The following is a 22,442-nucleotide window of genomic DNA, read 5'->3' as shown; positions in this document are numbered from 1 at the left end:
ACTGGGCAAGCCCCGCCCTCTGACCACAGCCCCGCCCCCCGACGTAAGCCCCGCCCTCTGATCACAGCTTCGCACCCTAGTCACAGCCGCACCCTCTGATCCCAGCCCCGCCCCCCGGCGCTCGCCCCGCCCTCTGATCACAGCCCCGCCCCCCGGCATCAGCCCCGATCCCCGGCTCCAGCCCCGCGGCCCCGCCTCCTGTCCCAAGCCCCGCCCCCAAACCCAGCCCCTCCCTCTCGTCACAACCCCATCCCTGTTCCCAGCCCCGCCCCCCCGGCGCCGTTCCGCTGCCCCATTGGCCATCGTACTCGTCACCACGGGCCTGCGCTTCCGATTGGCCAGGCCAGCACTGCGACGGTCGCCGATTGGCGGAGCCGGGTGTCCATCAGGCGGCAGCGTGGTGGGGAGCGCGGCGGCGGAGAAGGTTCCAGCACAAGCCGGTGGCCGCCATGTTGGGTAGACAGGTTGTCGTGTTGAGTGAGTGTCGCCGACCGGGGATTGGGAGTCTGAACCCTGATCTACGGATGGGGATGAGGGCGGGGACGTGGGCCTGGAGATGGGATGGGGGCCTTCGATGGGGGCTGGGGAGGGAGGGAGGGAGGGAGGTGGTGCTGAGTGAGTGGCGCGGATCGGGGCCTGGGGAGACAGGGCCGGGCCCAGTGATGGGGCTGGAGGGGGAGGGGGAGGGGGAGAGGGGGAGGGGGAGGGTGACGGGCCGTGGTGCTGAGACTGAGCTGGGTGAATGTCGGGGCCGATGGCTGGTGATGGTCGGTGTCGGATGCAGCGGCCTCTTCCTCCCTCCCGCCTGGCTGGGCCCAGGCGGCGCGGTCTCCCCCCCTCCCCCCTCCCCCCCCCTCCCCCCCCCTCCCCCTCCCCCCCCCTCCCCCTCCCCTCCCCCCCCCCCCCCCCTCCCCCTCCCCCCCCCCCCCTCCCCCTCCCCCCCCCCTCCCCCTCCCCCTCCCCTCCCCCCCCGGGCCTGTGTCTGTGTCTAACCCGCTGTCCGTGTCTCTCCCACAGGTCAGAACTTGAAGCGTGAGTCGGGCCGCAGAGTGCAGCAAGGCAACATCAGCGCGGCCAAGGTGAGGGGTGGGGGCGCCCATGGGTGGGGCTGGGGGTCGGTGCAGTCGGAGCATAGACAATAGGAGCACCGCCATTCATTGTGATCATCCACAATCAGTAACCCGTGCCTGCCTTCTCCCCATACCCCTTGCTTCCACTAGCCCCTAGAGCTCATACAAGAAAATAACTGCAGATGCTGGTACAAATCAACGGTATTTATTCACAAAATGCTGGAGTAACTCAGCAGGTCAGGCAGCATCTCAGGAGAGAAGGAATGTCAAGTCAAGTCAATTTTATTTATATAGCACATTTAAAAACAACCCATGTTGACCAAAGTGCTGTACATCTGATTAGGTGCTAAGGAAAAAATGAAACATACAGTAGTAGCACGCAAACATAACAGCACATACAAAACAGTTCACAGCACCTCCTCAATGGGCCTCAAACGCTAGGGAGTAGAAATAGGTTTTGAGCCTGGACTTAAAGGAGTCGATGGAGGGAGCAGTTCTGATGGGGAGAGGGATGCTGTTCCACAGTCTCGGAGCTGCAACCACAAAAGCGTGAGTGGGTGACGTTTCGGGTCGAGACCCTTCTTCAGACCCCCTAGAGCTCTATCTAACTCTTTTAAACCCATCCAGTGATTTGGCCCCCACTGCCCTCTGTGGCAGAGAATTCCACAAATTCACAACTCTCTGGGTGAAAAGGTATCTTCTCACCTCAGTTTTAAATGGCCTCCCCTTTATTCTGAGACAGTGCCCCCTGGTTCTGGACTCTGCCAACATTGGGAACATTTTTCCTGCATCTAGCATATCTAGTCCTTTTATAATTTTATACCTCTATAAGATCCCCTCTCATCCTTCTAAACTCCAGTGAATACAAGCCTAGTCTTTCCAATCTTTCCTCATATGACAGTCCCTCCATCCCAGGGATTAACCTCGTGAACCTACGCTGCACTGCCTCAATAGCAAGGACGTCCTTCCCCAAATTAGGAGACCAAAACTGCACACAATACTCCAGATATGGTCTCACCAGGGCCCTTGTTCGTTCTCAGTACCTGGTGATGTACAGCACTTTGGTCAATGTGGGTTGTTTTTAAATGTGTATACAAATAAAATTGAAAAATGACTTTTTTGCTCCTGTACTCAAATCCTCTCGTTATGAAGGCCAACATGCCATTAGCTTTCTTCACTGCCTGCTGTACCTGCACGCTTACTTTCAGTGACTGGTGTACGACACCAAGGTCTCGTTGCACTTCCTCTTTACCTAATCTGACACCATTGAGATAATAATCTGCCTCCTTATTTTTGCCACCAAAGTGGATAACCTCACGTTTATCTCCATTATAATGCATCTGCCACGCACCTGTCCAAGTTACCCTGCAACGTCCTAACATCTTCTTCGCAGTTCACACTGCCACCCAGCTTTGTCATCTGCAAACTTGCTAATGTTACTTCTCATTTCATCATCCAAATCATTAATTATTATTGATTAATGATCTGGCACCCAAGGGTGGTCTGTGGTGTTAATACAGTCGGATCTGGCACCTAAGGGTGGTCTGTGGTGTTAATACAGTCGGATCTGGCACCCAGGGGTGGTCTGTAGTGTAGATACAGTAGGATCTGGCATCCAAGGGTGGAATGGATACAATAGGCCTGCCACCGAGGGTACCAGAGATATGGTTCCATTTAACTCGGCTTGGGTTGGGTGTAGATGCATTAGGTCTGACACCCATGTGTGTAGTTCCACTCCCCAAGGGTGGAATGGGCAACATTACACCTCAGTAGGTGAGGTGAGGACCTTTGGGTGGGGGGTGTATTCTTTAGACTGGGTGAGGGAACTGTCACTTTTCTTGAAGTATCTGTCATAGAGAGAGATAGAACACACAAACAGGCCTTTCTGCCCATCGAGACCATGCTGACCATCCACCACCCATATTCAGTAATTCTACACCATCCCATTCTCCCCACATTCCCGCTACGCACAGACACAACCTTCCCTTACACAATCGGGATGACTCACAGTGGCCAGTTAACCTGTGAGCCTGCATGTCTTTGGGACATATAAGAAACTGTGAACCCACACAAAACTGGTGCAGCCACAGGGAGAACATGCAAACTCCACACAGGCAACACTGGAGATCAGGATCGAGCATGCGAATCTGAGGATGTGAGGTTGCACTACTGAGATGCCCAAATCAATGGGTTGTCCAGGCTTGGATATGATGCCCCGTGTTGCCAGGCCTGTTTGGGGAGGAATGGCAAGGGTTTAGTAATGGGTGTTCATAGGCATGGACTGGGCTGATCAATGGGTTACTCAATCCGCAGTTATCTGTATTCCGTGTCATCTTGCTTCCTTGCGTTTTTCAGACTATTGCAGACGTTATTCGAACATGCCTGGGACCAAGAGCTATGATGAAGGTAAGATGAGTGGTAGTGCTTGTTTATTAAAGAAATGGGCAGGTCAAATTGTATGGAATTACCCACTCTTCACCCACATTGGAACGTCCTGCCATGACTTGCAGAGTTGGAAAACCGTCTAATGTAATGTCTGTATTCACAAAATGCTGGAGTAACTCAGCAGGTCAGGCAGCATCTCGGGAGAGAAGGAATGGGTGACGTATCGGGTCGAGACCCTTCTTCAGACTGATGTCAGGGGGGCGGGACAAAGGAAGGATATAGGTGGAGACAGGAAGATAGAGGGAGATCTGGGAAGGAGGAGGGGACGGGAGGGACAGAGGAACTATCTAAAATTGGAGAAGTCGATGTTCATACCTGCTGAGTTACTCCAGCATTTATTTTGTGAATAAATACCTTCGATTTGTTCGATTTTCGAACTGCAGCATCTGCAGTTATCTTATACTAATGTAATGTCTGTTTCCCCAGATGTTGCTGGATCCCATGGGTGGTGTCGTTATGACCAACGACGGCAATGCCATTCTGCGAGAGGTGGGTCCTATTGGTGAATGATCCCTGCCTGCTTCCAGCTCTCACCACAACCTGGATAGGTTTCACCTAATGCCACCAGTGAATCTTGAAGCACAAATGCCTTTGCTACGTGGTGTTGTGTGCGGGAGCATGGAATGGCTGTGGCTTCATTGTGCTTGGTGAACTAATTTGCAACACCAGTCCCTTTTATGGCACAGAAGTGGGCCCTTCGGTGACTCAGTGTTGCCCTCTGACCACCAATTTCCTCCCTCCCCCAATCCCCATCAGCTTCCTTCAGATTCCAACCATAAATTGGGGGAAATTAACCTCTTCTTGCGTATCTCACCCCAGTGGAAGCTCCACACCACACTGGGGTCAAAGTCAAGACAGATCCCAGGTTAAAATTCCAGGTTAATTTACTTGAATGTAACTTCCCCAGTAGGAAGTGGGCCAGAGGTCGGCTGACAATCCCAACTGTCATTTCCCAACTCTTTGTGGGAAACGTGGCTAAATGGCTAACTAACATAGGTGGGGGGCATCTGTGTTGGCATGGACGGGCTGGCTGAAGGGCCTGTTTCCGTGCTGTATGACTATGGCTGCCAGTCCAGTGGTGCCCACTCAGCCCAGTGGACGGTGTGGTCTCACAATGTGCAGCAGCCTGTGGCAACGGATAGGGAGTGGAGAGTTCCCCAAAGCAGAGCTGTGCCTGGTGCAGATCTCATTGGACCTCAGCCTTCCTCCCTGTTGTATTGTTCTGACAGCATCAGCTCCCCAGTATCCTAGTTCATCACCATGTCTCCCCGTTCTCTGGATCACCCCCCCAGTCTCCCCACTCCTAGTTCATTCCCCCCAGTCTCCCCAGTATTCTGGTTCATCATCCCCCCCCCAGTATCCTGGTTCATCACCCTCAGTCTCCCACACCTGGTTCATCCCCATCCGTCTCCCCACACCTGGTTCATCCCTGTCTGTCTCCCCCTTCCCTCTGGTTCATCCCCATCTGTCTCCCCACACCTGGTTCATCACCCTCAGTCTCCCCACTCATGGTTCATTCCAGTCCGCCTCCCGACTCCTGGTTCATTCCCGTCCGCCTCCCGACTCCTGGTTCATTCCCGTCCGTCTCTCCACTCCTGGTTCATTTCCGTCCGTCTCTCCACTCCTGGTTCATCCCAGTCTGTCTCCCTGTTCCCTCTGGTTTATCACCCTCAGTCTCCCGGTTGGGACTGACGATTCTGTTCAATCTCTCAGATCCAGGTGCAGCATCCAGCAGCCAAGTCCATGATTGAGATTAGCCGCACACAGGATGAAGAGGTTGGCGATGGGACCACCTCCGTCATCATCCTCGGTACGTAAAACACCTCTGCACTATCGCACTAATGGTTTTTGTTCATGTTGTGTGGAGGGGCAGCCAGGGTTGTGCCGGCTCCAATAGTGGTGGCCAGAGACGGAGCCCAATCAGCGACGCCCCAGCGCCCCTCCATTCGCTCTGCGATTAGACTTGCTTTCAGTGGTGGGAGGGGTGTGGGCTCGGACTGCTAGCCAGGAACCGTGCTACAGGCCTTGCAAGGCAGGGTGAGGGTGTGCAGTGACCTTGATCACACCTTCAGCCGTCTGGCCCTGTGTAAGGCAAAGTGTCGCCTTCCCTTCTCTGCATCCATTGTTGTAACGTCCTGGAGAACTTGTTCTTTTATTCACTGTGTTCATAACCTAACATCGTCATGATCCAGCATCAAGCTACAGGATGAGGAGCCTCCTAGTGCAGTGGGATAGTGCGTTTATAGTTGAGTAACTGCACATTGTGTTTTCTTGCAGCTGGAGAGATGCTGTCGGTAGCTGAACAGTACCTGGAGCAGCAGATGCACCCCTCTGTCATCATCGGAGCTTATCACCAGGCACTGGAGGACATGGTGACCACGCTGGAGGAACTCAGGTACTCAGTTATAAAATCATGAGGGGCATGGAGACGGTGAGCAGTCACTGTCTTTTCCCAGGGTAGGGTAGTCTAAAACTAGAGGGCATAGGTTTATGGTGAGAGGGGGAAAATTTAAAGGTAACCAAAGGGGCAACCTTTCACACAGAGGGCGATGAGAGTGCATAATAAGCTGCCCGAGGGTGTAGTGAACGCAGGTACAATAACATTTAAAATGTGTTTGGGCAGGTACATGGACAGAAAAGGGATACGGGTCAACTGCGGGCAGGTGGGACTAATTAACGCAGGCAATTTGTCCGCATGGGCTAATTGGGCATGTTGGTCCTGTTTCCGTGCTGTGTGACTCCAATAACTTTATTTTAGCCACTTGCTGTGGAACAAAAAAACTTGCATTCAGCTGGAGCCTTTCACAAAATACTTTACAACCAATAAATGTCTGAACCACAACAATCTGCCAAAACGCCAGGCTACTTCCTTCTGCTTTAATTAATGTCACGGGTCTGTTGCAGCTACTCAAATATACAGGTAAAGCTTTATATTCAGTTGAACACAATCCAGTTGCTAGGAGATCAGTGGGCACGGGCACTTAAGGTGTTTCTCTTTCTTTCTAGCACTCCTGTTGACACCAATAACCGGGATCTGATGCTGAATATTATCAAAAGTGCCATCAACACCAAGGTGACCAACTTGCAGATTGACCTGGCCTGCAACATCGCGCTCGATGCAGTGAAGACTGTAGAGTTGGATGAAAATGGCCACAAGCAAATTGACATTAAGAAGTATGCCAAAATTGAGAAGGTGGGTGTCTGCTTCCTCTACCTAAGGGTGTAGGGATTTGTCCCGGCTTGTTGCCCTTCTGCCCTCTTGTGATCTCCTCAAATGTCCATGTTACACCTAACAGGTGCATGTTGTCTTTGGGATTCTCTACCCAGAGGCCTAGGTGCTCCACCAACAAACTTCTTCCAAACCAAGGTCAATGGGAACAAAATCTAACTGGGAAATCGAGATGATAGATTAGATTTGGCTGTAACATTTCAATGTTTCTTTGCTCAGTACCGATGGGAACGGTCAGTGCAAACGTTGTTCCCATCTGAACATTGGGTTGGCTTTTGTATTTGCTCAGCTGTTCCCGGTGCCACATGGCCATTGGTGTGGGTTTTTCCCGAGGCCGGCAGTGACATTTATTCCCTATTCACAGGTTCCTGGCGGCTTCATCGATGACTCGTGCATGCTGCGGGGAGTGATGCTGAACAAGGATGTCACGCATCCTCGCATGCGCCGGCACATCAAGAGTCCCCGCATCATGCTGCTGGACTGCTCACTGGAGTACAAGAAGGGAGAGAGCCAGGTACCAACAGTATTCCCTCTCCATCTGTGGAGCCTTGGCTGGGCTGAGAAACTGGCTCAGAGTCTTCCACTAGGGTGTATGAAGACTATTGCAAGACAAAGCAAGTGTGTAGAAAGGAACTACAGATGCTGATTTATATCAAAGACAGATACAAAGTGCTGGAGAACTCAGTGGGCCGGGCAGCATCCATTGGAGGGTAATAAGCGAATGATGTTTTGTGTCAAGCTGATCTCCGAAAATATTGTCTGTCCATTCCCTCCACAGATGCTGCCTGACCTGCTGAGTTCCTCCAGCACTCTCTTTTTTACCAGTTAGCCTCTGCCCTCCCCATACCTGCGATCAAAGATTGCGTGTGGAACCGTGCGTTGACTTTCTGAACTATCCACAGGCTGTGTGCTGACCACTTTAGTCCACGCTCTCTTCCTTCAATAATTTGCAACTGCCGATATTTCATTGATGTGGGTGTATGTTATCTCCCACTGCCCTGGCCAATTCTCCAAGCACCTGCAATAATTATCAGTAGTTTAAAAGTGTTCCTATGAGCTGAGCAATTGGTGAATGCAGGGAGCCTGTCACATCTGGCTGAGGTGTGAAGGTCAAGGGGGTGGGACATTTATGACAACAGTGAGCTTGTTAACCTTTGCTGTTGTTCGTCCTGGAGAAGCATGGGTACTCCATCAGTGAGCTCCTTCAAACCAAGGCCAAGCGTCTCTAGATGTTAGAGGGACGGAGGGATGTTGGAGGGAAACTGGTGGAGCGGAGGTGGAGCCAGTCACCTGCATGTATTACTCAATATTCCCCCAAGTCTCTGCATCTGCCCTCTCGTTCTCCCCATACTTCAATTGTGTCAGGGCTTTCGTTGTTTGGAATGTGTTTGACCCTAACTCTGATCTTCTGTGTTTCAGACTGATATTGAGATCACTCGTGAGGAGGACTTCACTCGCATCTTGCAGATGGAGGAAGATTACATTCAGCAAATCTGTGAGGATATCATCCGTCTGAAACCTGATCTGCTCTTCACTGAGAAGGGCATCTCAGGTAGGGTGCACAGCACATAGTGGTGACTAATCAGGTAGACCTTGTGGTGGAGACATCCCCACACTCTGTCCCGAGTCCTCCTTGGTACAACATGCTGAGCCCAACGTCTGTGAAGAGAGCAGCTGTACTAGTGCTCCCTCAGTACTGTGTGGATATGCCAGAGTCCCGGTGTAGGGATCAGAGACGAGCCCAGTGCCAAGAAGTTACCGCACTTGTCCCAGCTCAGGACGGGTGGTCTTGCTGTAGAAGACAGCGAGTGAGGTGCTGTCCTAACTGGTTGTGTGTATGACAACTCCATTACTATGCGCAGCCTACGACTGCAGAGCACTCTTGGCTGGAACTGTTTTAAATAGTTCAGCTGCATGAGGTTTAGCAAACCACCAAGTGAAGTCAGTCAGTGCTATCTGCATATTGACCGTGACAACTGTTACATACAAGTGGCAGATATATACCGGAGTCTGGCCCATCAGGTAACACTGACGGCTTTGCTGACACACGTGACCGCGTGGCCCATATCTGATCCATTCCAATCACGTACCTGTTCAAATCTCTATTATGGCACGGTGACGAGCCTGGAGACAGGGCTCAGCAATAATTCATCACTAGTCGGGTCTCCCGCAAGGGAAAGGCTTAGATTTGGGCTCTTTGTGGGGGAAATAATATTGTAGGGCCACCAACACACCTTCAGCTTTGGTCTCCTTTGCCTTTCAGACCTAGCGATTCATTACCTCATGAAGGCAAACATCACTGCAATCCGCCGCATCAGGAAGAGTGACAGTAACCGCATTGCCAGGTATGGTGAGCCAGCCCGCCCGCGTCTGCCACTGAACCCAGCTTTAATCCTGGGCACGATTCAGACCCCCAGCTCAACAGCAGTGAGACGTATCGTATGCACTACTTGCCTTTGTGATATTGCCCTAATCTGAGTTGTCTGCGGGTGCATCTTAAGGAGAATTAAACACGGGTAGCTAGTGTGTGCTGATCCTGGGCTAAACGTGAGATGACAATTTGATATTTCACATCCAGTACAGGAAGAATCCATTCGACTGGATATTTTTAAAGCAGAGGTAGATAGATTCTTGATTCGTATGGGTGTCGGGTTATGGCTAGAAGGCAGGAGAATGGGGTGAGGAGCGAAACATAGATCAGCCATGATTGAATGGCGGAGTAGACTTGATGTGCTGAATGGTATAATTCTGCTCCTATCATGACCGTATGACCCTGTGCTGGTGTTGATGCTCCATACAAACTGCCCACACACCTGCCTTTCCTCATCTTTCTCCTGCGCTTAACCAACTCTCTCAGAAATCCATGTCTTGCCACAACCACCTGTGTGAGCAAGCTGCATGTATTTGTCACAGTCTGGTTCTGTTCCTGTCCATCACTGGGTGCTCTTCCCTGCTTTTTCCCAGACACGCTCTCTGTACGTCACTGGGTGCTGGTCCCCAGGGCCTGTGGGCGCTGCTCCCCAGGTTTAGCGGGTGGTCTCAGTCAGTGGGTGCTGTTGCTCTAGATTAGTGGGTGCTGTTGCTATCCATCAGTGGGTGCTGTTGCTATCCGTCAGTGGGTGCTCTTGGTCAGTGGGTGCTGTAACTATCTCAGTTGGTGCTCTGGGTCAATGGGTACTGTTTGTCGTGCAGGGCGTGCGGTGCAAGAGTGGTGAGCCGGACTGACGAGCTGAGTGAGCAGGATGTTGGAACCGGAGCCGGGCAGTTTGATGTCAAGAAGATCGGCGATGAATACTTTGCCTTTGTCACCGAATGCAAAGACCCCAAAGCTTGCACCATTCTCCTGCGTGGAGCTAGCAAGGAGATCCTGGCGGTAAGCAAGTCCGAGACAATGCGGACACCCTGTGGTTAACAATAGAGTGAGTTGGGCTTGAGGGATCTAAGTTGGACACTGGTGGATGAAGGACAGAGGGTGGGGGTGCATGTTGGAGCTGTGGGAAGAGGTTGGAGAGGAGAGAACTAAAGGCCCTGGGGTACTGGTTACATTGTGGGGTGGGCAGTGTGGGGAACCCACTGGGGGGTGGGGTGGGGCTGGAGGCAGTCAGTCGGTCAGTGTTGGGTGGGGGTGTAGTGTGGGGTGATGGTCATGTCCCCGGAGTGATGGTCAGTGTTGGGTGCAGGGTGGGGTGATGGTCATGTCCCTGGTGCTGGTCAGTCGGTCAGTGTTGGGTGGGGGTGTAGTGTGGGGTGATGGCCATGTCCCCGGTGGTGGTCAGTTGGGTGTGGGTGCAGGGTGGGATAATGGTCATGTCCCTGGTGCCGGTCAGTGTTGGGTGTGGGTGCAGGGTGGGGTGATGGTCATGTCCCTGGTGTGGGTGCAGGGTGGGATGATGGTCATGTCCCTGGTGCCAGTCAGTCAGTGTTGGGTGGGGGTGTAGTGTGGGGTGATGGTCATGTCCCTGGTGTTTGGTGTGGGTGCAGGGTGGGGTGATGGTCATGTCCCTGGGTGTGGGTGCAGGGTGGGGTGATGGTCATGTCCCTGGTGCTGGTTAGTCGGTCAGTGTTGGTTGTGGTTGCAGGAGGTGGAGCGGAACCTGCAAGATGCGATGCAGGTGACCCGTAATGTGCTGCTGGACCCTCGCCTGGTGCCGGGCGGTGGGTCAGTGGAGATGGCAGTGGCACACACCCTGATCGAGAAGTCCAAGACCATGACTGGTGTGGAGCAGTGGCCTTACCGTGCAGTGGCTAATGCCCTGGAGGTCATCCCCAGAACTCTCATCCAGAACTGTGGAGCCAGCACAATCCGTATGCTCACCTCGCTTAGGGTAAGCTTCAATGGCTTTGTCCGTTTAGCCTGTTATTGATCAATGCTAACGCTCCTTAGTGCAGTCTCTGCCTGTTCTGTTCACTCATTCTAACCCTCACTCCTTCTCTCTGCTCAGACTCTGCCACACAACACATGACTCCACACGATGGCCAACTCATCCTTAAACTGATGACTGGGCTGTTCCACTACCAGGAATAATACCCTTTCTGTCTCTGTCTTCCTCCATTTAGTTTATTGTTACGTGTACTGAGGTACAGTGAAAAGATTGTAATCTAGCCATCCACAGTATGGAGATACAGGATAAAGGGAATAACATGAATAATGTTTAGTGCAAGATTATAGTCTGCAGTCCAGAAAATTGTTCTATAGGCACTTGGGGAAACGGACATCAGTGCATAATTCCACCTTCCCTGGTGCCTATGCCATTCCTCCCTGGTGATCGTGCTGTTCCTTGTGCCCACTCCATTCCTCCCTGGTGCCCATGCCGTTCTTTGGTGCCCACGCCACGCAGTTCCTTCCCTTGTCCCCTCGCCGTTCCTTGTGCTCACGCCACGCAGTTCCTCCCCGGTGCCCATGCTGTTCCTTGTGCCTACGCCACACAGTTCCTTGTCCCCACGCCGTTCTAGGTGCCCATTCCTTCCCTGGTGCCCACACCTTTCCTTCCCAGGTGCCCGTGCCGTTCCTCCCTGGTGCCCAAGCTGTTCCTTGTACCCACGCCATGCTGTTCCTTCCCTGGTGCCCACACCGTTCCTTGTGCCGAAGCCATTCCTTCTTGGTGCCCACGCCGTTCCTTCTTGGTGCCCACGCCGTTCCTCCTTGGTGCCCACACCGTTCCTCCCTGGGCCCACACCGTTCCTTGTCCCCACGCCGTTCCTTCTTGGTGCCCACACCGTTCCTCCCTGGTGCCCACACCGTTCCTTGTCCCCACGCCGTTCCTTCTTGGTGCCCACACCGTTCCTCCTTGGTCCCCACGCCGTTCCTCCTTGGTGCCCACGCCGTTCCTCCTTGGTCCCCACGCCGTTCCTCCTTGGTGCCCACGCCGTTCCTTCTTGGTGCTCACGCCGTTCCTTCTTGGTGCCCAGGCCGTTCCTTCCCTGGTACCCACGCTGTGCCTTGTGCCCACGCCATGCCGTTCCTTCCCTTGTCCCCACGCCGTTCCTTCCCTGGTGCCCACGCCGTTCCTTCCCTGGTGCCCAAGCCGTTCCTTGTCCCCACGCCGTTCCTTCCCTGGTGCCCACGCCGTTCTTGGTGCCCACGCCGTTCCTTCCCTCGTGCCCAAGCCGTTCCTTGTCCCCATGCCGTTCCTTCCCTTGTCCCCACGCCGTTCCTTCCCTGGTGCCCATGCCGTTCCTTCCCTCGTGCCCAAGCCGTTCCTTGTCCCCATGCCGTTCCTTCCCTTGTCCCCATGCCGTTCCTTCCCTGGTGCCTACACCATTCCTGGTGCCCACACCGCACATGTCTGGCTCTGGCACTGTGTTGACGGTTTGTTGCCATGTTGCAGGCTAAGCACACGCAGGAAGGCTGCCAGACATGGGGAGTGAACGGAGAGACCGGGGCCCTGGCCGACATGAAGGAGCTCGGCATCTGGGAGCCACTGACGGTCAAGTCACAGACGTTCAAAACCTCGGTGGAGGTGAGTGCCTCACTGCAGATTGGTGGGTGGTGCTGACCCCAAGGCCAGGTCGTCAGCGGTGGGCCAAAAGGGGATGGGTGGATGGTTCCCGACACCACAGCCAGGTCGTCAGCGGTGGCCAAAGGGGGATGGGTGGGTGGTGCCCGACACCACAGCCAGGTTGTCAGTGGTGGGCCAAAGGGGGATGGGTGGGTGGTGCCCGACACCACAGCCAGGTTGTCAGTGGTGGGCCAAAGGGGGATGGGTGGGTGGTGCCCGACACCACAGCCAGGTTGTCCGTGGTGGGCCAAAGGCAGATGGGTGAGTGGTGCCCGACACCACAGCCGGGTCATCAGGGAGGCGCTGATGCCAGATGGGTGGAGGGTGTGTCCAGGGGTGAAGGGCACCAATGGCAGATGTGGGGATTGGTTGGGTGGAGGTGAGTGCCCCACAGCATCGAGGCGCTGATGCCAGATGGGTAGAGGGAGTGTTCAGCAGTGGGGCTGGGCTGTAAGGGAGACACTAATGGCAGCTGTAGAGTGGTTGGGTGGGGATGATGAGCTGAGGTACTGGGCACCTGGTGTCAGCGGTGGGCAGGGGACCAGCTGTGGGTGGAAGATCCCCAGCTTGGGCCAGTGTGACCCCGCCTCCGCCTGACCTTGCCGCCGCCTGACCCTGCCTCTGCCTGGCCCCGACCCAGCCTCTGCCTGGCCCCGACCCAGCCTCTGCCTGGCCCCGACCCTGCCGCTGTCTGACTCTGACCCTGCCTCTGCCTGTCCGCAGACTGCCATCCTGTTGCTCCGCATTGACGACATTGTGTCCGGGCACAAGAGCAAGAAGGACAACAACCAAGGTGGTGAAGGGGATGCTGCGTACAACTAGCTGGGACCCGTGCGGCCCAGGAGGACCAGGGCACACCCCTAGCCCACAAGGAACATTCTCCGGTATTTATTGTTAAAGGATGTTTGACATGGTGGTGGGGCGGACGGTACAGCTGGCACCTCAGCTGCCCACCATTTCCCACTCAGTACCCGCTGCAGCTTCAACTCCCTTCTGCCCATTGGCTTTCAATAAAGATTTGACCAACTAACGTTTGTGTCTTCATGACCTCACCTGAATGTGTGCGTGTCTATCACAGTGGGACGGTGGAGTGGGGGCTGGGCTGGGAGTGGGGTCGGTCTCTCTCCTGCAGGCAGTGGGTGTGGACAGAGCGGAGTGTGGGAGACGGCAGGGCTGAGAAACGTTTACTGATGAGGGCAGGATCCATCGTCTTGTGGTCTGAACTGATGCCATTCACCCCCACACTGCACAAGCAGGCCATTCAGTCCATTAGCTGCTTTACAAACCTTCAGCCTGACTGATTCCACCTTCCTCGTAGTTTTTTTTAAGGCATATTTTTAATCTACATTGTAATAACCTGTGCTTAAAGTTGGTTATTTTGTTGTCAAGCAAGCAAGGCATTCACAATACACATGGATCAGTATGTTGGTGAGTGGCAGCTGCCCACAAAGCAGGGTTTGTAACTGCAAGCTGCTTTAGATTTTAGAGATACAGCACAGAAACAGGCCATTCAGCGCACCGAGTCCGTGCCGACTAGGGATCGATCACCCATACACTAGCACTGTCTGACACACATGGGACAATTTATCATTTTACCAAGGTCAATTAATCTACGAACACCCACAATTGCAGTTTGTTAGCTTTTAGTGATGAAGAAAGGACTGGCACATAACACACAGAAACTAACCCAAGGGAGATTGTGGGGAAGGGGAGCAAATAATGAAAGGTGACCATGTGAACTTTGAGGCACGGACAGGTAACAATGGCAGGCCAAAGGGCAAGGATTTGCAGGTGACCAAAGCTCATATCTTGAATTAATCAGTGGTTGGAAAAAAAATCATTATTGTTTTATGAAGAAAGAATCTCTGGAAATCTAAGAAATGCTGATGGCCAGGATAACATGACATGCCGTATCTCCAATACTGAGACCCAGGTACATGGCCCCATTCATTGTTCAAACAATAGACTACCATTCCAACATTCATGCAGTAGAAACAAGCAACTACAGGTGCTGATTTACCAAGAAAAGACACTAAATGTTAGCGTAACTCAGCAGGTCAGGCAGCATCTGTGAAGAATGTGGATAGATGATGTTTTGTGTTCGGACCCTTCTTCAGGCTGATAGTCCAGCCACCTTTCCATGTTCTCCAGGGATGTTGCCCGAACCACTGAGTTACTCCCCTACTTTATAACTTTCCATGATTTTTGAGCATGGATGGCTGAACAGATGGGGAAAGATTCAAGGATGTCCTCAAAGCCTCTTTGAAGAAATGTGCCACCCACGGCCCTTCCTGAGACCCTTGGGCCGTGATTACTGGGAGTACAAGGGTGTTTAATTTAGAGATACACACATTAACACTATCCTACATTCACGAGGGACAATTTTTACATTTACCAAGCCAATTAACCTACGTACGTCTTTGGAGTGTGGGAAGAAACCGAAGATCTCGGAGAAAACGGGGGGAACATACAAACTCATACAGACGGCACCCATAGTTGGGATTGAACCTGGATCTCCTGCGTTCGCTGAAAGACAGCGACTCTACCGCTGTGCCACCATGCTGGCCTTGCAATGATAAGGCCACTAGTTGGCCTTCCCAGAAACCCAATGGTGGTGAGGGAAGCCTCAAGACATTCGACTAGATTTAGGCCACTTGGCCCATTCCAGACACCTACAGCTCTATTGTTCACAGGTTGCAGGAACAGAATTAGGCCATCGGCACATCAAGTCTGCACTGTCATTCCATTAGAAACAGAGAAAAGAGGTGCAGGAGGAGGCCATTCGGCCCTTTGAGCCAGCACCGCCATTCATTGTGATCATGGCTGATCGTCCCCAATCAATAACCCGTGTCTACCTTCTCCCCATATCCCATGATTCCACTAGCCCCTAGAGCTTTATCTAACTCTTAAATCCATCCATTGATTTGTCCTCCACTGCCCTCTGTGGCAGAGAATTCCACAAATTCACAACTCTGGGTGAAAAAGTTTTTTCTCACCTCAGTTTTAATTGGCCTCCCCTTTATTCTAAGACTGTGGCCCCTGGTTCTGGACTCCCCCAACATTGGGAACATTTTTCCTGCATCTAGCTTGTCCAGTCCTTTTATAATTTATGTTTCTATAAGATTATGGCTGATCTATTTTTCCTTCTCCTGCCTTCTGGGTCTTTGCAGCTATGAACACACAACAATACTGCACAGGAACGGGCCCTTTGGCCCGCAATGTTTGTGCCAAACATGATGCCAAGTTAAATTGATCTCATCTGCCTGCACATGATTCCTATCCGTCTGTTGCCTGCACGTCCATGTGCTAATCGAACAGCCTCTTAAACACCACTGTTCAATCTACTACCACCACTCCGTATAGTTCATGAATTCTCAGAGCAGAATTAGGCCGTTTGGCCCATCAAGTCTATGCTATTCAATCATGGTTAATCTACACCGATGAACCAAAACATTATGACCACCTGCCTAACATGCTGTTGGTCCTCCGTGTGCAGCCCCATACGCAGCAGGGTGCGATGCACTGCATTCTGACACATTCCTCCCGTGACCACCATTAACATTTTCTGTGACTTGTGCCACAGTTGACCTTCTATCGGTTCGGACCAGGCAGGATAGCCTTCGTTGCCCTCGCTCATCGATGACCCTTGGGCGCACAACAACCTGTTTGTGGTTTGTCCCTCCTCGGACCACTGTCAGTAGATACTCACAACTGCTGACCGGGAGCACCCCACCCCACCAGTCGTCTGGCCATAACAATTTGGCCCTTGTCAAAGTCGCTCAGGTCTTTACTCCTGCCCATTTCCCCTGCATCCAACACATCAACTTCAAGAACTGACTGTTCACTTGCTGCCCCTTATCAGCTGCCATTATAACAAGATAATCAATGTTTTTCACTTCACCTGTCAGTGGTCATAATGTTTTGGTTCATCGGTATATCTTTCCCTCTCAACTCCATTCTCCTGCCTTCTCCCCATAACGATACGATAGAACTTTATTTATCCCAGCAGGGAAATTGATCTGCCAACAGTCATAAAACATGAAATTAAAGTGACGAGTGGAAAGGATTGGGGTTGTGCAAAGATTAAGGGGGGGGGGGGGGGAGGAGTCAGTCTATCCCACGACAGAAGGGCGAGGAGTTGTACAGTTTAATAGCCACGGAAGAAGGATCTCCTGTGGCGTTCTGTGCTGCATCTTGGTGGGACTAGTCTGTTGCTGAAGGTGCTCCTCAGGTAGACCAGTGTGTCATGGAGGGGGTGAGCTGTATTGTCCAGGATGCTCCGCAGTTTGAGGAGCATCCTCCCCTCCAACACCACCCCCCGTGAATCTAATTCCACCCCCAGGACGGAGCCAGCATTCCTGATGACTTTAATTCTAACACCCGTACTAATAGAGAATCTACCAATCTCAACACTTTTCCAGCACATCTCCATTAGATTTTCCTCCTCTCGCCTTCTGGAGTCTGGGCATTGGATATTTCCACGTTGGGAAAAAGGAAATTTTTTGATTTGGAATTCCATTTTGGAATATTTTGGAAGACCAAGAACCAAGGGTCTCGACCCGAAACGTCACCTATCCATGTTCTCAACATATGCTGCCCGACCCGCTGAGTTACTCCAGCACTCTGTGAAACGTCACCTATCCATGTTCTCCACAGATCTGACAGCCTTCCTCACAGTCCGCAACCCCAGCAATGGTGTCCTCTGCTAATTAGTGACTAACCTGTCTTCGTTTAGTCTGAAGAAGGGTTCAACCCAAAACACCACCCACTCTTTTTCTCCAGAGATGCTGCCTGACCCGCTGAGTTACTCCAGCACTCTGTGAAACGTCACCTTTCCATGTTCTCCACAGATGCTGCCTGACCCGCTGAGTTACTCCAGCACTCTGTGAAACATCACCTATCCATGTTCTCCACAGATGCTGCCCGACCCGCTGAGTTACTCCAGCACTCTGTGAAACGTCACCTATCCATGTTCTCCACAGATGCTGCCTGACCTGCTGAGTTACTCCAGAATTTTGTGTCTATCTTTGGGTAAAAGGGTTCTGACAGCCTGCCTTATCTGTGCTGGTCATGAGACGCCGTGAAGCGCCTTCTTTCATTCAGAGCAGGTTGCAGACGCAAAGATGGCCCCGAGCCGGTCCCTTTAAGAGCTCACTAAATGCTGGGGAGTATTGCTATTGAGGGCGTGCAGCGTAGGTTTACTAGGTTAATTCACGGAATGGCGGGACTGTTGTATGTTGAAAGACTGGAACGACTAGGCTTGTATACACTGGAATTTAGAGGGATGAGGGGATCTTATCGAAACATATAAGATAATTAAGGGGTTGGACATGTTAGAGGCAGGAAACATGTTCCCAATGTTGGGGGAAGTCCAGAACCAGGGGCCACAGTTTAAGAATAAGGGGTAGGCCATTTAGAATGGAGATGAGGAAAAACCTTTTCAGTCAGAGAGTTGTGAATCTGTGGAATTCTCTGCCTCAGAAGGCAGTGGAGGCCAATTCTCTGAATGCATTCAAGAGAGAGCTAGATAGAGCTCTTAAGGATAGCGGAGTCAGGGGGTATGGGGAGAAGGCAGGAACGGGGTATTGATTGAGAATGATCAGCCATGATCACATTGAATGGCGGTGCTGGCTCGAAGGGCCGAATGGCCTCCTCCTGCACCTATTGTCTGTTGGAATGGGTGACGGTGCCTTTAAGAGCTCAGCCCACAGGGGCGGCGACACAAGGCGGAAGTCAGCTGATGGGAATGTAACAGTCATGGCGTCGGTCACAGTGCTGGTGTGTTGCTGTCTCGTTGCATTGATCCCCGGCTTGGTGCGGCCACACGACTCCTACCGCAGACGGGTAAGGGGGGTTGCGGGCTGGCGAGGGTGTTTGCAAACCCCTCGCCCAAGGTGAAGGGGGAAGTGTGGAGGAGAGAACCGCAGATGCTGGTTTAAATCGAAGGTAGACACACAAACTGCTGGAGTAACTCAGCGGGGCAGGCAGCATCTCTGGAGAGAAGGAATGGGTGACGTCGAGAGTCGAGACCCTTCTTCAGACCAGGAGGATGTTTGTGTCAATTTAACCTATGTCCTTTTCCCGGGGCTGGTGCCTACCATGGTTGTGACCTGCTCCCCCCCCCCCCCCCCCCCCCCTCGGCTCCGCCGGTAGCAGAAGAGGTCCCGGCTCTTATTCCAACAGTATAAGAAAATAACTGCAGATGCTGGTACAAATCGATTTATTCACAAAATGCTGGAGTAACTCAGCAGGTCAGGCAGCATCTCGGGAGAGAAGGAATGGGTGACGTTTCGGGTCGAGACCCTTCTTATTCCAACAGGTCTGGCATTGCATTCAATGGATGGACCCTTCTTATTCCAACAGGTCTGGCATTGCATTCAATGGATGTGTTGATAATCTGATCATTCAGAATTTTGTTCACAGATTCCAACCCATTTTGTGTCATGGAAAGATGGTCTTAAACTGTGGCTGTTCCCATGGAGTGTTTGTGGCGGCTACACAATATAGAAAACAGGTGCAGGAGGAGGCCATTCGGACCTTCGAGCCAGCACCTCCATTCAATGTGATCATGGCTGATCATTCTCAATCAGTACCCCGTTCCTGCCTTCTCCCCTGACTCTGCTATCCTTAAGAGCTCTATCTAGCTCTCTCTTGAATGCATTCAGAGAATTGGCCTCCACTGCCTTCTGAGGCAGAGAATTCCACAGATTCACAACTCTCTGACTGAAAAGGTTTTTCCTCATCTCCGTTCTAAATGGCCGACCCCTTATTCTTAAACTGTGGCCCCTGGTTCGGGACTCCCCCAACATTGGGAACATGTTTCCTGCCTCTAACGTGTCCAACCCCTTAATAATCTTGTATGTTTCGATAAGATCCCCTCTCATCCTTCTAAATTCCAGTGTATACAAGCCTAGTCGCTCCAGTCTTTCAACATATGACAGTCCCGCCATTCCGGGAATTAACCTAGTAAACCTTCGCTGCACGCCCTCAATAGCAAGAATATCCTTCCTCAAATTTGGAGACCAAAACTGCACACAGTACTCCAGGTGCGGTCTCACTAGGGCCCTGTACAACTGCAGAAGGACCTCTTTGCTCCAATACACAACTCCTCTTGTTATGAAGGCCAACATTCCATTGGCTTTCTGCACTGCATACCGCTGGGGTGTAAGCTATCCAAGCGAAATATGAGGTGCTGTTCCTCCAATTTGTGCTGGGCCTCACTCTGACAGTGGAGGACGCCCAGGAAAGAAAGGTCTGTGTGGGAATGGGAGGGTAAGTTAAAGTGTTGAGCAACCGGGAGATCAGGTAGGTTCAGGCGGACTGAGCGGAGGTGTTCAACGAAACGATCGCCGAGCCTGCGCTTGGTCGCATCGATGCACAGGAGTCCACACCTGGAACAGCGGATACAGTAGATGAGGTTGGAGGAGATGAAGTGAACCTCTGCCTCACCTGAAAAGACTGGCAGGGTCCTTGGACAGAGTCGTGGTTGAAGGTGTACGGACAGGTGTTGCCCCATGCCTTGTCAGCGTTGCCCACGACTTATCACCCAGCGAGTCGCAGTAATAATGTCCTAGAACCCAACACCACATGAGCCGAACCTTCGGCCCACAATGTGCGTGCTGGACATGATGCTAGTTTTACATGAATCTCTTCTCCAGCCTGCATGTGATCCAGGTCCCTCCGTCTCCTCCACCAGTCCGAAGAAGGGTCTCCACCCAAGGGTCTCCATCGTCTGTCCGTTACCTCCACTGATGCTGCCTGACCCTCTGAGTCTAGGACCGGAATAAAAAGACATACCTTCAGAAAGGAGATGAGGAGGAGGTTTTTTTTTTACCCAGAGGCTGGTGAATCTGTGGAACTCATTGCCCACAGATGGTGGTGGAGGCCAAAACATTGGGTACTTTTAAAGTGGAGATTGACAGGTTCTTGGTTTGTAAGGGCATCAAAGATTTGGATGGCAGAGTGGCCTTGCAGCGCCAGAGACCCGGGATCGATCCTGACTACGGGTGCTGCCTGTATGGAGTTTGCACGTTCTCCCTGTGACCTGCGTGGGTTTTCTCCAGGTGCTCTGGTTTCCTCCCACACTCCAAAGACGTACAGGTTTGTAGGTTAATTGGCTGTGGTAACATTTTGCAATTCCCCATCCCCCCCCCCCCCCCCAACCAGAGGCCACCCAGACTGCCCCACGATGACCACCCACTCCCCCTGCTGGCTGGTGCCCCCTGCAGCTTCCTCTCTTTACACTTGTGGTTGCAAAATGAGGAAGTTTTATCCGGAAAGATGTGACTGCTGACTCACACTGATGGGTGAGATCATGTTGACACTCTGTGGTCAGTACTGACCATCCCCCCCCCCCCGCTGGTGCCCACAGTCCACCCTCCCCATCAAGTAGAATCAGACTGCCTGACTGGAAGAGGCCAGAGGACTGTGGTAGCAGGGCAATGCTCAGGGTGGAGGTCTTTGATCAGTGGAGTTCTGCAGGGGTGGATCTGTTTGTGATGTATATGACTTGGATGTAAATGTCGATACTTTAGAGATACAGCGCAGAAACAGGCCCTTCGGCCCACCGGGTCCGCACCGCCCAGCGATCCCCGCACACTAACACTATCCTACACCCACTAGGGACAATTCTTACATTTGCCCAGCCAATTAACCTACAAACTTGTACATCTTTGGAATGTGGGAGGAAACTGAAGATCTCGGAGAAAACCCACGCAGGTCACGGGGAGAACGTACAAACTCCGTACAGACAGCACCTGTAGTTAGGATCGAACCTGAGTCTCTGACGCTGCATTCGCTATAAGGCAGCAACTCTACCGCTGCGCCACTGTGCTGCCCAATAATGTGTTGGAAGGAACTGGATTGGAACTGGAAGATGTTGGATTATACCAAAAATAGACCAGAGGACATAGGTTTAAGGTGAAGGGAAAAAGATTTAATACGAACCTGAGGGGTAACGTTTTCACACAAATTATAACTTCACACAAATTTCACACAAGTTTAGAAGGATGAGAGGGGATCTTATAAAAACCTATAATTTGTAAAAGGACTCGATAAGCTCGATGCAGGAAAAATGTTCCCAATGTTGGGGGAGTCCAGAACCAAGGGCCACAGTCTTAGAATAAAGGGGAGGCCATTTAAACCTGAGGTGAGAAGGAACTTTTTCACCCAGAGAGTTGTGAATTTGTGGAATTCTCTGCCACAGAGGGCAGTGGAGGCCAAATCACCGGATGGATTTAAGAGAGAGTTCGATAGAGCTCGAGGGTCTAGTGGAATCAAGGGATATGGGAGAAGGCAGGCACGGGTTATTGATTGTGGATGATCAGCCGTGATCACAATGAGTGGCAGTGCTGGTTCGAAGGGCCGAATGGCCTCCTCCTGCACCTATTTTCTATGTTTCTAAATGGTGGTGGGTGTGTGGAACAAGCTGCCGGAGGAGGTAGTTGAGGCAGGAACTATCCCAACATTTAAGAAACAGTTGGACGGGTACATGGATAGGACAGGTTTGGAGGGATATGGACCAAACGCGGGCAGGTGGGACTAGTGTAGATGGGACATGTTGGGCCGAAGGCCCATTTCCACACTGTATCACTCTACGACTCTATTGGCACAAAGTGCTGGAGTAACTCAGCGGGTCAGGCAGCATCTCTGGAGAAAAAGAGTGGGTGATGTTTTGGGTTGGAACCCTTCTTCAGACTA

At 52.2% G+C, this 22,442-nt stretch overlaps 2 protein-coding genes across 2 annotated transcripts in view; both read left to right on the top strand.

Moving 5' to 3' along the window:
* Positions 1 to 368: 368 nt before the first annotated feature.
* Positions 369 to 13,773, top strand: cct3 (chaperonin containing TCP1, subunit 3 (gamma)). The gene is made up of 14 exons (XM_078431883.1): positions 369 to 477; positions 1,018 to 1,079; positions 3,426 to 3,476; positions 3,942 to 4,004; positions 5,229 to 5,325; positions 5,793 to 5,910; positions 6,522 to 6,708; positions 7,109 to 7,258; positions 8,164 to 8,296; positions 9,008 to 9,089; positions 9,937 to 10,117; positions 10,824 to 11,069; positions 12,573 to 12,704; positions 13,467 to 13,773. The coding sequence occupies exons 1-14, from the start codon at positions 450 to 452 to the stop codon at positions 13,563 to 13,565; spliced, it is 1,629 nt and encodes a 542-aa protein (XP_078288009.1). The 5' UTR covers positions 369 to 449; the 3' UTR covers positions 13,566 to 13,773.
* A 4,717-nt stretch (positions 13,774 to 18,490) lies between these two features.
* Positions 18,491 to 22,442, top strand: part of glmp (glycosylated lysosomal membrane protein) — a gene marked incomplete at its 3' end in the record, with an annotated part of 6,451 nt that continues 2,499 nt past the window's right edge. Inside the window, 1 exon segment of the mRNA XM_078431938.1 lies at positions 18,491 to 18,587. Coding sequence (XP_078288064.1) covers positions 18,501 to 18,587 — 87 coding nt within the window.

This window comes from Rhinoraja longicauda, chromosome 44, assembly GCF_053455715.1.
Source record: "Rhinoraja longicauda isolate Sanriku21f chromosome 44, sRhiLon1.1, whole genome shotgun sequence".
NCBI lineage: Eukaryota > Metazoa > Chordata > Chondrichthyes > Rajiformes > Arhynchobatidae > Rhinoraja > Rhinoraja longicauda.
This window is presented reverse-complemented; position numbering and strand designations above follow the sequence as displayed.